Source organism: Anomaloglossus baeobatrachus, chromosome 9 (assembly GCF_048569485.1).
Source record: "Anomaloglossus baeobatrachus isolate aAnoBae1 chromosome 9, aAnoBae1.hap1, whole genome shotgun sequence".
Lineage (NCBI taxonomy): Eukaryota > Metazoa > Chordata > Amphibia > Anura > Aromobatidae > Anomaloglossus > Anomaloglossus baeobatrachus.
In genome coordinates this window covers 84,928,398-84,943,689 of record NC_134361.1, presented here as the reverse complement: position 1 = coordinate 84,943,689, position 15,292 = coordinate 84,928,398, and the positions used below count along the sequence as shown (strand labels likewise).

Below are 15,292 nucleotides of genomic sequence, written 5' to 3'. Positions count from 1 at the left end.
GCTCAGTATGGACGACGTGCCTACATCAGCCACACAGGCTGGCATTGCGGTCCTGCACAGGTGCACTTTGATCTGCCCTTCTGAGGGCAGATCAAAATACTGTAATGCGCAAGTGTGAGAAAAGGTTAAAGACCGCCTGCGCAGGTGCACTACAATACTTTGATCTGCCCTAAGCAGGGCAGAGCAAAGTGCGCCTGCACAGGACCTCAATGCCTGCCTATGTGGATGACGTAGAACACGTCATGCACACGGGCCTCAGAAGAAGGATGGCGATCGCCGCTGAGAGGTGGCGCCAGACCGGAGAGCAGTGACGCCCATCGGACCAAACCGCCCCCTAGGTGAGTATTATAAAAGTGTTTTGTTTTTTTCTTTCTATACAGAGGCATGGACTCTTATATACAGTATTCTAGAATGCTGTATATAAGAGTTCACTAGTGGTGGCCGTGGCTTATAGTCACCAAATCTGGAGACCGGTTCCCTTTAAAAGGTTCAGAATTACTAAGCATTCATCTTACCGGTCCACCGGTGTTCTCGTGCTGCTGCTTCCTGCATCCTCCACTGGTCTCTGCATGTGCCATGAAACAAGGTGTACTGTCTGGTAAAGATAAGCAAACCTTTGGAGGTTTGGTTCGCTAGCAACAAACACATCGAACCTCCACTGTTCTGAACTTGGCCCAAGGAGGTTCGAAAACAGTGATTTGTAGTTTGAGTCTCTGTCCACATACAGCCAGCCATAAGCAGATTACTGCCGGGGAAGGGTGGGCAAGCATTTTCAATATGTTTTATTTTTTCTTTTGTTACACTACATCTGATCACGCTGTTGTTACCCCCAGAGCGAGCCGGTGAAACACTGCATGCGGCTCACCCAGGGCTGAGTACCGAGCGTACCCGAGCACAGCGAAGGTCACGCGAGTTAAGTTGCACGTAAAGCATCTGAACTCCGAACCCAGTCCCTGTTTTTTTAAGTTGGCATTCGGTTCAAAAAACTAACCTCGTGATTGCTCATGTTTACTGTCCGGCTTTATAGGCACATTGTGCATATTACTAGTGAACTTGTCTTAGTCCTTTTTATCCGTAATGCTGAAATGACCTAATTTTGACATGGACCTATTTTTTTTTTTTTTTTAACTTATCGTCCCCAATCCTTTTGTAGAGATCCTTTTTAATATTTACAGTCGATTTTATAACCTGGCGTATTGTATGCTGAAATAACAGTCTTGTGCTTGTGATGGCGGCTTTCATTTTGGTTAATTAAATTTGCAAAATGATTATTAATCATTCTGATTACTCCTAGGAAGTAATCTCATAACATCCTATTTATAGCAGATTGTGTAACCTCGTACGTGTAATTTTATATAATGTGCACTTGCAAGAGGCCATGTACATAACTTGACTTTCAGCATTTACTGTCTGACCTGAATCTACACCATGTGTTTTCCCAGGTGAGGCCATGCCTGTGGCTAAGAAGCCAGGAAGCAGCGTTATTGCTGGCTCGATCAACCAGAATGGCTCTTTACTCATCTCCGCCACCCATGTCGGTTCAGACACTACCTTATCTCAAATAGTTAAACTTGTAGAAGAAGCCCAGACATCCAAGGTAACCGCTCCCCCTATAAAGTCACATGTGATAATGGACTTTCTTTTTTGAATCCAGATCAGACGTGATCACCCATATTCCTTTCTGCACAGTGTTCCAAATTATTAGGCAACTTCGATTTAAGGGTCATAAAGATATAATTTGTTTAGGTTTTGTTTTTTTTCAAATAAAGTGATGGATGGTATTGTATCTCAGGGCTCCTTGGATCACTGAATTCAATCTCAAACACCGGTAATAATGTCGAGGATAAGAATTGAGTAAACTGAAATACTTAATTCAGCCATTTCATAGACTCAGGTATATAGTTCAGTAGATGTAAACTAACACACATATTTATGAATGCTTTTGTTTCTTACTAACACGTATATATGTATATTGCATATTTAGTGATTTTCCTTAACACAGTATATACCAGCATATGTAACTTAAAGATGGCTGCCACATCCTGTCCACACCCAAGATGATGAACAAAGGAGAATTCCTAAAGTTTGGACTGACCAATCCAATAGAGATTATGCAAATTCCTATACGTCTTGAAGCCTTGACCTGCGATACTTGATTGGACCATACTTTTGTATACACCCTTACTATAAAAGCTTTGTCCGAGGAGAATAAAGATCAGTTGGTCAGCGTCTTTCATGGAGCTAGTTATAACTGACTTGTAGTCCGTTATTTAGTCTCGTGTGCACACATGACATTATAATTTGAAACAGCAGTCAGATCCCGAGAGACTGCTTGAGTCTCATCATCATAATCATCTCAACAATAATTAGTTTCCTAATTAACAAACGGAAAAACAACTTAAAGGGAATCTGTCATCTGATTTTTGCCACCTTATTTAAAAGCCACATAATGTAGAGACAGAGACCCTAATTCCAACGATGTGTCACTTACTGTGCTGCTTAGTGTAGTTTTGATAAAATCACTGTTTAATCAGCAGAAGATTATCATTACAGCACTACTTGGTTTTCTGCCAGGTAGTCCAGCATATTCATGAGCTCTGTATAACTGCTTGATCTACAGCAGAGAAAACATTGATTTTATCAATGTGACAGCAAACAGCTCAATAAGTGACACATCGCTAGAATCAGGGTCTCTGTCTCTATATTATGCTGCTGTGTGAGCAAGGATGGTTGACCTTAGGGAGATCAACATCCACCACTGCGGAGACACCATCATGTGTTTCTCAACGCAGTGATTCTAGAGCAATACCCCCTGGGAAATATTCAAAGCAAGAAGGCCTGCGGAGACACCATCACATGTTTCTCAACTCTGGCAGGAAACTAGCCAGGTCTTTCACCGGGAAGGAACAACCACGGGAAGGGCAGTCTCCAGTCAAGGAGACCACCTATGCCAAACATGGTATCCATCCACATCTTTTACTAGGCAATGCTCCCACTAGCCAGATTCCTACTCCACACTGATGAGGGGCAAATACCCCGAAACGGCTGTCTGTGGATGGATACCATGTTTGGCATAGGTGGTCTCCTTGACTGGAGACTGCCCTTCCCGTGGTTGTTCCTTCCCGGTGAAAGACCTGGCTAGTTTCCTGCCAGAGTTGAGAAACATGTGATGGTGTCTCCGCAGGCCTTCTTGCTTTGAATATTTCCCAGGGGGTATTGCTCTAGAATCACTGCGTTGAGAAACACATGATGGTGTCTCCGCAGTGGTGGATGTTGATCTCCCTAAGGTCAACCATCCTTGCTCACATAGTCTTTTACTAGGCAATGCTCCCACTAGCCAGATTCCTACTCCACACTGATGAGGGGCAAATACCCCGAAACGGCTGTCTGTGGATGGATACCATGTTTGGCATAGGTGGTCTCCTTGACTGGAGACTGCCCTTCCCGTGGTTGTTCCTTCCCGGTGAAAGACCTGGCTAGTTTCCTGCCAGAGTTGAGAAACATGTGATGGTGTCTCCGCAGGCCTTCTTGCTTTGAATATTTCCCAGGGGGTATTGCTCTAGAATCACTGCGTTGAGAAACACATGATGGTGTCTCCGCAGTGGTGGATGTTGATCTCCCTAAGGTCAACCATCCTTGCTCACATAGTCTTTTACTAGGCAATGCTCCCACTAGCCAGATTCCTACTCCACACTGATGAGGGGCAAATACCCCGAAACGGCTGTCTGTGGATGGATACCATGTTTGGCATAGGTGGTCTCCTTGACTGGAGACTGCCCTTCCCGTGGTTGTTCCTTCCCGGTGAAAGACCTGGCTAGTTTCCTGCCAGAGTTCAGAAACATGTGATGGTGTCTCCGCAGGCCTTCTTGCTTTGAATATTTCCCAGGGGGTATTGCTCTAGAATCACTGCGTTGAGAAACACATGATGGTGTCTCCGCAGTGGTGGATGTTGATCTCCCTAAGGTCAACCATCCTTGCTCACATAGTCTTTTACTAGGCAATGCTCCCACTAGCCAGATTCCTACTCCACACTGATGAGGGGCAAATACCCCGAAACGGCTGTCTGTGGATGGATACCATGTTTGGCATAGGTGGTCTCCTTGACTGGAGACTGCCCTTCCCGTGGTTGTTCCTTCCCGGTGAAAGACCTGGCTAGTTTCCTGCCAGAGTTGAGAAACATGTGATGGTGTCTCCGCAGGCCTTCTTGCTTTGAATATTTCCCAGGGGGTATTGCTCTAGAATCACTGCGTTGAGAAACACATGATGGTGTCTCCGCAGTGGTGGATGTTGATCTCCCTAAGGTCAACCATCCTTGCTCACATAGTCTTTTACTAGGCAATGCTCCCACTAGCCAGATTCCTACTCCACACTGATGAGGGGCAAATACCCCGAAACAGCTGTCTGTGGATGGATACCATGTTTGGCATAGGTGGTCTCCTTGACTGGAGACTGCCCTTCCCGTGGTTGTTCCTTCCCGGTGAAAGACCTGGCTAGTTTCCTGCCAGAGTTGAGAAACATGTGATGGTGTCTCCGCAGGCCTTCTTTATATTATGCTGCTGTCAGATGAGGTAGCAAAAACCTGGTGACCGATTCCCTTTAAGAACAAGGATAATCCACAGTAATAAATACGCAATAGGTTTCAAGCAATATGGGAAAGAAAAAGAATCACTTTGCTGCTGAAAAGTGTGAAATAGCACAATGCCTTGGACTACGTATGAAAACATTAGATATTTCCCGAAAAATCAAGTGTTGGCTGATGAACGGCTCAGACGAGTTTGTGCAGATAAAGGCATAATGATGAAGATTTTTGCCAAACAAATGTATCATCCAATTAAGAGAGCAGCTAGTAAAATACCATTACTAATTAGCAAACAGGTATTTGAAGCTTCTGGTGCCTCCGGAGTCCTGTGAACCTCAAGATATAGGATCCACCAGGGGTTGTGCATAAACCTACTATTCAGCATCCCAGTAGAAGCGATTGCAGTGGGCCCAGACATGCATGAAGACTAATTTTAAAACAGTCTAGTTTACTGATAAGTACTGTGGAACCCAAGATGATCCAGATGGGTGGAGCAGTGGGTGGTGGATGGCTACCATGTTCTTGTAAGGCTGTGATGTCAGCAGGGAGGTGGAGGAGTCATGTTTTGTGCTTGAATCATGGGGAGAAAGATGGTAGTGCTCTTTAGAGTCCCTGAAGGTGTGAAAATGACCTCGGCCAAAATACATAGTTTCTGATTGATATGCCACTTTTCTTTGTCGCTCCATTGGGAGACCCAGACAATTGGGTGTATAGCTTCTGCCTCCGGAGGCCACACAAAGTATTACACTTTAAAAGTGTAACCCCTCCCCTCTGCCTATACACCCTCCCGTGCATCACGGGCTCCTCAGTTTTATGCTTTGTGTGGAAGGAGGCACACATCCACTCATGCATTCTCATATTTCCTCCTCTGGCGATGCTGCCCAGAGTGTTACACAAGATCAGGTCCGACTGTCGTCGCGCCATTCTCGTCGCTCCAGATTGGCCGAGGCGATCGTGGTACCCGGATCTGTGGCATCTCACGGTGGGTCAACCGTGGGCGCTTCCAGACCGCCCAGACTTGCTGTCACAAGGGCCGTTTTTCCATCTGAATTCTGTGGCCCTCAACCTGACTGTGTGGCCATTGAGTCCTGGCTCCTAGCGTCTTCAGGATTATCTCAGGATGTCATTGCCACTATGAGACAGGCCAGGAAACCAACGTCCGCCAAGATCTATTACAGATCTTGTCGGATCTTCTTATCCTGGTGCTCTGATAATGGTTTTACTCCCTGGCCGTTTGCCTTACCCACTTTTCTTTCATTCCTTCAATCCGGAATGGACAAGGGTTTGTCACTCGGCTCTCTCAAGGGACAAGTATCTGCGCTCTCCGTATTTTTTCAAAAGCGCCTGGCCAGGCTTCCTCAGGTCCGCACGTTCCTGCAGGGAGTTTGCCACATAGTCCCACCTTACAAGCGTCCGCTGGAACCCTGGGACCTTAACAGGGTGCTAACGGCTCTTCAGAAACCACCTTTCGAGCCGCTGCGGGATGTCTCTTTATCACGTCTTTCGCAGAAGGTGGCATTTCTAGTGGCAGTTACATCACTCCGAAGAGTGTCGGACCTTGCAGCGCTGTCATGCAAAGCCCCCTTCCTGGTTTTTGACCAGGATAAGGTGGTTCTGCGTCCTGTCCCGGAATTTCTCCCTAAGGTGGTATCTCCTTTTCATCTCAATCAGGATATCTCCTTACCTTCATTTTGCCCTAATCCAATTCACCAATGTGAAAAGGATTTGCACTCTTTGGATCTAGTGAGAGCACTCCGGTTCTACGTGTCTCGCACGGCGCCCCTGCGCCGTTCAGATGCGCTCTTTGTCCTTGTCGCTGGCCAGCGTAAGGGTTCGCAGGCTTCCAAGTCAACCTTGGCTCGGTGGATCAAGGAACCGATTCTTGAAGCCTACCGTTCTTCTGGGCTTCCGCTTCCTTCAGGGCTGAAAGCCCATTCTACCAGAGCCGTGGGTGCGTCCTGGGCATTGCGGCACCGGGCTACGGCTCAGCAGGTGTGTCAGGCAGCTACCTGGTCTAGTCTGCACACTTTCACGAAACACTATCAGGTGCATACCTATGCTTCAGCAGACGCCAGTCTAGGTAGGCGAGTCCTTCAGGCGGCGGTTGCCCACCTGTAAGAGGGGGCTGTTTCGGCTCTTTTTATCGAGGTATTCTTTTACCCACCCAGGGACTGCTTTTGGACGTCCCAATTGTCTGGGTCTCCCAATGGAGCGACAAAGAAAAAGAAGGGAATTTTGTTTACTTACCGTAAATTCCTTTTCTTCTAGCTCCTATTGGGAGACCCAGACAATTGAGTGTATAGCTTCTGCCTCCGGAGGCCACACAAAGTATTACACTTTAAAAGTGTAACCCCTCCCCTCTGCCTATACACCCTCCCGTGCATCACGGGCTCCTCAGTTTTGGTGCAAAAGCAGGAAGGAGGAAACTTATAAATTGGTCTAAGGTAAATTCAATCCGAAGGATGTTCGGAGAACTGAAAACCATGAACCAAAAGAACAATTCAACATGAACAACATGTGTACACAAAAGAACAACCAGCCCAAAGGGCACAGGGGCGGGTGCTGGGTCTCCCAATAGGAGCTAGAAGAAAAGGAATTTACGGTAAGTAAACAAAATTCCCTTTTCCATGATACAAAAAAGTGCCATCTGTCGCAAAAACATTTTCATGCATGACCATGCACTATCTAGGGCTGCAAAGAATACTTAGTCATTGACTGCTATGGGCATAAAAAGAAGGAAACTCATGGTGCAGACACCAGCCTCCCCTGACATTAACCCTATTGAGAACCTTTGGCGTAACCTGAAGCAAAAGATCCACAGTATGTGGGTGGGAGACAGTTCATATTAAAACAGCAGCTCTGGGAGGTATTCTGCCATCTTCTAAAGAAATTCAAGTATAAACTCTCCAAAAACTCACAAGTTCAAAGGATTCAAGCATTGTGAACGTGATAGCAAAGAAACTGTCCTATTTTAACATGTAACTTGGCGTGTTAAGATGTTTTTGATTGGAAAAGCTTTGGATTTCAGTACATGTGACATCTTAATGCTGCAAATTCAATAAATGACCATTTTCAATTCTTTACAACCTGATGACTTTTAGTATTTCTGAAATGTTTTACTTGATGTCTATGCTGATATTGGCTCTTCTTATTTATACACTAATCTGTATTTTGTCTTTTAGGCTCCAATCCAGCAATTTGCTGATAAACTCAGTGGTTACTTTGTTCCCTTCATTGTCATAGTTTCTGTTGTCACCCTGTTTGTCTGGATTTTTATTGGCTACCGAGACTTTGAAATAGTAGAAAAGTATTTTCCTGTAAGTATCAAGAAGCCGAAATTTCCACTATTATGAGTCTGATGTCATCTGCTATCTCTGATCTCACATCTCTCCTCTCAGTGTTAAGGCTGCTTTACACGCAGCGACATCGCTAGCGATGTTGCTCGTGAAAGCACCCGCCCCCGTCGTTTGTGCGGCACGGGCAAATCGCTGCCCGTGATGCATACTATCGCTAGTACCAGTCACACACACTTACCTTCCCTGCGACGTCGCTGTGGCCGGCAAACAGCTTCTTTTCTAAGGGGGCCGTTTGTGCGGCGTCACAGCGACGTCACACAGCAGGCGTCCAATAGAAGCGGAGGGGCGGAGAGCAGCCACATGGAAGTCACGCCCACCTTGTTGCCGGAGTACACAGGTACGGTGTTGTTCGTCGTTCCTGGGGTGTCACACGTAGCAATGTGTGCTGCCTCAGGAACAACCTGCGTCCTGAACAAGGAACGACATTTGGAAAATGGACGACGTGTCATCGATCAACGATGTGGTGAGTATTTTGCATCGTTAGCGGTCGCTTGTATGTGTTACACGCAACGACGTCGCTGACTAGGCCGGATGTGCGTCATGAATTCCGTGACCCCAACGACATCTCGTTAGCGATGTTGTTGCGTGCAAAGCCCCCTTTAGAGATACCAGCAATAGAAGCAGATTGTACTCGGTAACTGTCTAAGAGAGCGAGTAGGGACACAGATCACGTGGGTGGCATCAATGTACAGATCGGCTCGGAGCCAAGGGGGATCACTTTGACAGCATCATCATGGGGAGGACCCTCAGCAGAGCCCGCAGGAGAGGGGAGACGTAACACAGGCAGCGCTAGTTTAATAAGAGAGGAGGGATCCTGCACACACTGGTCACAGGGCAGAGAAGATCATACAGCAGGAATGTCAGGAGAAATCAGTCCATACGGTAAATGAAGCAAGAAGGCCTGCGGAGACACCATCACATGTTTCTCAACGCTGGCAGGAAAACTAGCCAGGTCTTTCACCGGGAAGGAACAACCACGGGAAGGGCAGTCTCCAGTCAAGGAGACCACCTATGCCAAACATGGTATCCATCCACAGACAGCCGTTTCGGGGTATTTGCCCCTCATCAGTGTGGAGTAGGAATCTGGCTAGTGGGACATTTCCTAGTAAAAGACTATGTGAGCAAGGATGGTTGCCAGCGTTGAGAAACATGTGATGGTGTCTCCGCAGGCCTTCTTGCTTTGAATATTTTCCAGGGGGCATTGCTCTAGAATCACTGCGTTGAGAAACACGTGATGGTGTCTCCGCAGTGGTGGATGTTGATCTCCCTAAGGTCAACCATCCTTGCTCACATACGGTAAATGAGGCTGTGGGATACATAACTGTAGATAGCAGCACACAGACCTCTCATCCAGCATGTATTACAGCAGGGCGCTCCCAAAAGTGATTTCTAGGTTGCAAACTGTATATCATTGATTTACAGAAATGTTTGAAAGAAGGTGCCCACAGCTCTTTTAGGGGGTTTCCCATGAAAGACATTTATTAGCTCTCCACAGACTGTGTGAGAAATGTCCAGTTGGTGTGGGTCCCACTTCTGGATTAAATGATTTGGAAAAAGAGAGCATCAACATTGAAAGGGAATATGACAGAAGGTTCTTGCCAATCTGAGAGAAGCATAATGTAGAGACAGAGTCCCTGATTCCAGCGATGTGTCACTTACTAGGCTGCTTACTGTAGTTTTGATTAAAATCACAGTTTTATTAGCAGGAGATGATCAGTAGAGGACAAGAAAACCTACCGCCATGTTGTAGCGAAAACCTTATCTAACATTCCATTTAACTATGGAGCTAACCATACAGTGCTCCGCTGTCTGTCCTCGGAGAGATTTAATCAAGCAGCAATAGTCGTGCACTGCCATGCCGCTGTATTCAATCCATACACAGGGATGGAATCGGCTTCCACATAGTGATTGGTGGTCACAAAGATCGGACATTTACAGCATATTCTGTAACACTACAAAAAATTGTAGCTGTAACGTCACTACATATTGATCATACCATAATATTTTATTCTGTGTCTATTGCCACATTGAGGCAAATATTTCCATACACACCCACAAATTGCAGACATGACTGTATGCCTGTGCAGCTCCATGTGCTCGTCCTTGTTGCAGCTCCTTGCCGTTAACACCAGCGCTTGTGGGGATTGCTCACATGCATTAGCACGTTGGCAAACATTGATCATTGTGTGGCATCATTGTGCACATAGACAGTGCTCTTCTGAATAAGACCTATCCGTTTTGAGGAGTTTCAGCGCCCTCTTGTGTTCTCTTCTGCAACTAGTATTCGGTTCTCTGTGTTGAACAAACCATGTTAAAAAACTATATTAGCAAGAAAGCAACAGTTGCACTCTGTAGTGCTAAGTTATGAAAACAATAATATAGGAATATAAACATGTATTACTACTATGAAAAACATGTACAAATTGAGATACTTGGCAGATACTTGGCACACAAAAATGGCCAGTGTTATGTGAGCCCAACAGCCAACGCCAATGTTGGGTCCCTATCAAACCATAATGCCTCTCTTTGAGCTAAAAAAAAAAAAACCCCTCCAATTTATGAGTGGATAGTGCCATCAGTCTTTCTTTATCGTTTCTATGGGAGACCCAGACCATGGGTGTATAGCTTCTGCCTCCGGAGGACACACAAAGTACTACACTCAAAACGTGTAGCTCCTCCCTCCTAGCATATACACCCCCTGCTAGCCAGTCCTAGCCAGTTCAATGCTTTGTGTTTCAGGAGGTCACACACACATGCATTCTCTGATTTTGATTTTTGATTTTTCCTTTTGGATCAAAGATTTGGAAGAAAAGCGGGTCCAGCTGGACTCCCGGCATGTCCCTTCTCACCCCACTGTGTCGGCGGTGCTGTTAAGGTTGATTTTCCAAGGCTGGAGCCTTCTCATGCCGCGCTCCTTCACCATCCCCTGGGGCTCTGGCTTGAAGTGGGAGCCAACACTGTTCTCACTGCTTTGCAGGAGACCGGTCTCCATCCGCAGCCCTTTTTCAGGATCCTGCTGGACGGAGCGATCACCCCCCAGGGACCTGGCAACCTGCGTCTCACAAGCTAAGTATATGAGACGTTATTACCACAGACAGTGGTCTTTCCAGGGGTCCTTTATACCTTATTTATTGGGGAGAGTGTGTTTTATGTTTGTGTTAACATTTCCGGCCGGTTCTCCAGTTTTCACTGGAGAACCGCGCCGATGGTGCCTGCACGCCGGCCGCATGTTTAAATCTAGGCCCCGGCTTCGCCTGAGGCCTAGTTTCGGTTTCCACTGCCTCTGCATGTCAGTCATGCAGAGGGACAGTGTGGCTCCGCCCAGCGGCTGTGCAGCACAGGGAAGGGACACTCCTCACTGAGGAAGGATTCCCTCCCCTGGCTACCTCATTTGCCGCTCTCAGAGTAGGCCCCGCCCCCTCTCCTCGCTCCGGTCGCCATTTTCTCAGCGTTCTCTGTGCCTGCATAGGCACAGAGATTCCACATTGTGACAAGTGGGGGCCTGGGCTGAGGGACTGGAGGGCACAGAAATGTCTGTTTAAACGATCTGGCAGCCACAACCTCCGGTTTGTGCAGCTGCTTATTTTATCTGTTTATATATGCTGGGGGCCATTCTAGGACAGAGCCCCCACCTCTGCAGCATGTCTCACATCAGAGCAAGGCTGCAAGGCTGTTTTTATTATGCACTGCATGTAGTCTCGTACGGCTGTACCGAGCTCATAAACACAGTGGCCCCTCAGCCTGTAGGCTCATCAGTGGTCCCTCCAGCTGCTCCGGCTTCGGTGGCTGACCCCTGGTTTGGCTAGAATCCGCTCTTTCCAGGGGTCGGCTGTCCCGGAATCTGCTGAGCATGCAGCCCCCTTCTCAGGGCGTTTTCTGCTACAGCTCGCTCAGCAAAGCTCACAGAGGACTCTCCTTCTGGTCTCAGACCCCGTCCTCCTGACATGGAGACGCAGGGTACCCTGTCCCCCCCGTCCCGCAGCTCTGATTACGAGCTGACTCACTGGACGAGGAGGATGTCTCTACCAGGGGCTCGGACGCTACTTTATGTACCATTGATCTGTCCGTAGGTGACGCAGATGCTAATGATTGGATTGCGTCCATTATACTTGTACTGGACCTCCATCCGCCTGTATCAGGGGAGTATTCCCCGCTGGCAGAAGGACATCAGTATACCTTAAACAGGACAAGGAGTGTGTTCCTTAACCACTCCAGGTTTCAGCCCACTGTGTCCAAGCCCACAGCCTGTCCTGTCAGACCCCAAAGCGGGGTTCTGATGACTGTTTCCCCCTCCCATCAGAGGTGGTCAAGGAGTGAGCTCATTCGCCAAGGGTGGTCCCTCCGGTGTCTAGACTTTCAGCCCGGATAGTTGTATCAGTGGCTGACGGCACCTCTATAAGGATCCTACGGTACATTAATTTTGTACTGGACCTCAATCCGCCGGAGTTACCTTGCCTAGGAGAACACAAAGTGTGTTCCTTAACCACTCCAGTTTTCAGGCCACTGTGACCAAACCCAGGGTCCGCTCTGACAGTCGCTTCCCATGAAGCGTGATTCTGAGGACTGTTTTTCCCTTTCCACCAGTGGTGGTCAAGAAGTGGGCTCATTCACCACAGGTGGCTCAGCCCGGACCGTTATGTCAGTGGCTGATGGCTCCTCACTTAAGGTTTTGCGGTCCGCCAGGTTGTCCTTCTGGCCAAATCTGTATGGGGGTGGCAGGAGCTTCGTTCTCCTCAGCTTTACAGCAGTGCGGTTTTTTTGTAGCCTTCTCTGCTTCTCTAGAGGAGATGCATTCCCTCACAGGGACTCTATGCCCGAAATGGTTGCCTGAACTTCCAGACTTCAGTCTTTTCATCCTATGCCATGTCTGCCATGCTGGACACCGCACTGCGGTGGCCTCGGCTACTTTCCTCGCTATCCGCAGGCTCCTGTGGCTTCGGAAATGGAAGGCAGATGCTTCTATAGAAGTTCCTTGCTGGGCTCCCTTTTGTTGGGACCAGTCTCTTCGGAACCAACTGGATGAAATTAAGGAAGCTCTTGGCGGGAAGAGTTCTTCCATGCCACAAACCTAAACCAGGGAACCTGTCCAGGGCAGGAATCAGTTGAGGTTTCGTTTGTTTCGTTCCTCCATCTGATCGTTCTCTAAGCCCTCGGCCTCGTCCACTAGCTCGGCCAAGGTTCATAAACCCAAATGGCGCTCGAAGCTGCGTCTTCAGAAAACCGCAGGAAATGCTGCCACTGAGTCAGCTTCCTCCGAGCTATCTAGCCACGCCAACAACGTCCTTGGTCGGTGGCAGGCTCTCCCACTTGGCGACGTATGGTTTTAACACGTCTCCGTTCAGTGGGTGCGGGATTATATCTCCCATGGCTACAGGATAGAATTCTATCCACCCGCCAAACAGATTTTTTCTGTCAACTCCCCCCGGCTCCAAGGCCGCCGCCTTCTCACAGGCCGTGGCATTCTTGCAGGCCAATGGAGTAATTGTACCGGTTCCCGACTGGGAACGGTTCTGAGATTTCTGCTTAAATCTATTCCTAGTCCCCGAAGAGGGCGGTGCCTTCCGACCTGGATCTTTAGCTTTTCAAGCATGTTCAGGTGTGGCGTTTTCACATGGAGTCTCGGTCTTGTTCCGTGTGTTTTTCACCGGATCAATCAATAACCCAAGGAGATTCCCTAGCATCCATCGGCATCAGAGATGCCTATCTGCAGGTGCCAATCGCAGTTTCACACCAGCGTTGGCTACGTTTTGCAATCGGAGTGGTCCAATTCGTGGCTCTTCCCTTGGGGTTAGCCACGGCCCCTCGAGTATTCTCAAGGTTGGGGCAGCTGTGATTAGGGTCCTGCACCTCTAGGGATTGGCAGTGATCTTTTGCCCTGGACGGTCTTCTTGTCGGGGCTTCATCCAGTGCAGACTCTTAGCAGAGTGCTTCGTTCACTCTCGCCACTCTAACCAATTCGGGTGGCTTGTCATTCTGTCCAAGTCCACTCTGACTTCGAACCAGAAGTTCCCATTCCCAGGGACGCAATTCGAGACTCTGTCGGCACTTGTGAAGCTGCCCTTAGTCAAACAGTAGTCCCTCCGCTGGCGGTCGACGTCGTTCTATCAGGCACCGAATACAGGTGCTGGTCAGATGGTGGCGTCAATGGAAGCGATTCCCTTCCCAGTTTCTCCTGCGTCCTCTGAGGCTGGATATTTTCCGCTGTACAAGCGAACTTCCTCCTTCCATGGGGTGGTGGCTTCGCCACAGACCAGGGGCTCGTTTCAGTGGTGGCTTCGGCCACTCTGTCTCAGGGACGCTCCTTCCTGGCCCCGTCCCGGGTGATCCTCACCAGGATGCTAGTCTATCCGCCTTGGGAGCAGTATATCTCCACCGTGGAGCACAGGGCGCTTGGACTCTGTCCGAATCAGCCCTCTGGATCAATGTGCTGGAAATCAGAGCTGTATTTCTAGCTCTCTAAGCCTTTCACCATCTGTTGGCGGCTAGGCACATTCGAGTCCAGTCGGACAACGTGACAGCGTTTACCTACATCATCTTCCAGGGCGGGACACTCAGCCGCCTGGCAATGTTGGCGGCTCAACGCATTCTTCAGTGGACGAGGGACTCCTAGTCCACCGTATCCGCAGCCCACATCCTAGACGTGAAAACTGCGAGGCAGACTATTTCAGCTGTCCAACCGTGGTCCACGATCCTCAGGTTTTGCGGCAGACGCACTGGTTCATGTTTGGTCCCAGTTTCGTCTCTTTTACGTGTTTCACCCTCTAGCTCTTGTCCAGAGTCCTGCGCAAGATCAGTAAAGAGGGCCGTCGGGTCATTCTCATACTCCAGACTGACCCAGGCAGGCTTGGTACCCTGACCTGCTCCATCTGTCCGTTGTGTTGCCATGGCATCTTCCGGACCGTCCAGACCTTCTCTCAAAAGGTCCGTTTTTTCCGCCAGAATTCTGGACTCTCAGATTGACGGCGTGGCTCTTGAGTCCTGGATCTTGACGACTTCTGGTATCCCTCCTGAAGTCATCTCCACTATGACTCGAGCTCCAAAGTGTCCTTTGGCCTTGCCGACCCTCCTGTCCCTTCCACAGTCCGGTCTACAGCTAGGACTATCCCTCATTAAGGGACAGGTCTCGGCTCTGTCAGTGTGTGCCAGCGGCGTATCGTCCGGCTGGCTCCGGTGCGCTCCTTCAAGGGCGCATCTCGCATCATTCCGCCTTACCGGCGGCCTATGGAGCCCTGGGACCTTAATCCGGTCCTCATGGTTTCCGGAAACCCCCCTTTGAGCCTCTTAGGGAGGTTTCTTTGTTTCATCTTTCACAGAAAGTAGTCTTTCTAGTGGCCATAATTTCTCGCCAGAGAGTTTT

The 15,292-nt window shown here is 48.6% G+C and overlaps 1 protein-coding gene across 2 annotated transcripts in view; it reads left to right on the top strand.

Annotated features, from left to right (window-relative positions):
* Window positions 1–15,292, top strand: part of ATP7A (ATPase copper transporting alpha) — a 132,440-nt gene that overhangs the window by 86,019 nt on the left and 31,129 nt on the right. For both annotated transcript variants that reach the window (XM_075323856.1, XM_075323854.1), the window contains exons 13-14: window positions 1,443–1,597; window positions 7,762–7,896. In XM_075323856.1, the coding sequence (XP_075179971.1) occupies window positions 1,443–1,597; window positions 7,762–7,896 (290 nt within the window). The remainder of the gene's footprint in view (window positions 1–1,442; window positions 1,598–7,761; window positions 7,897–15,292) is intronic.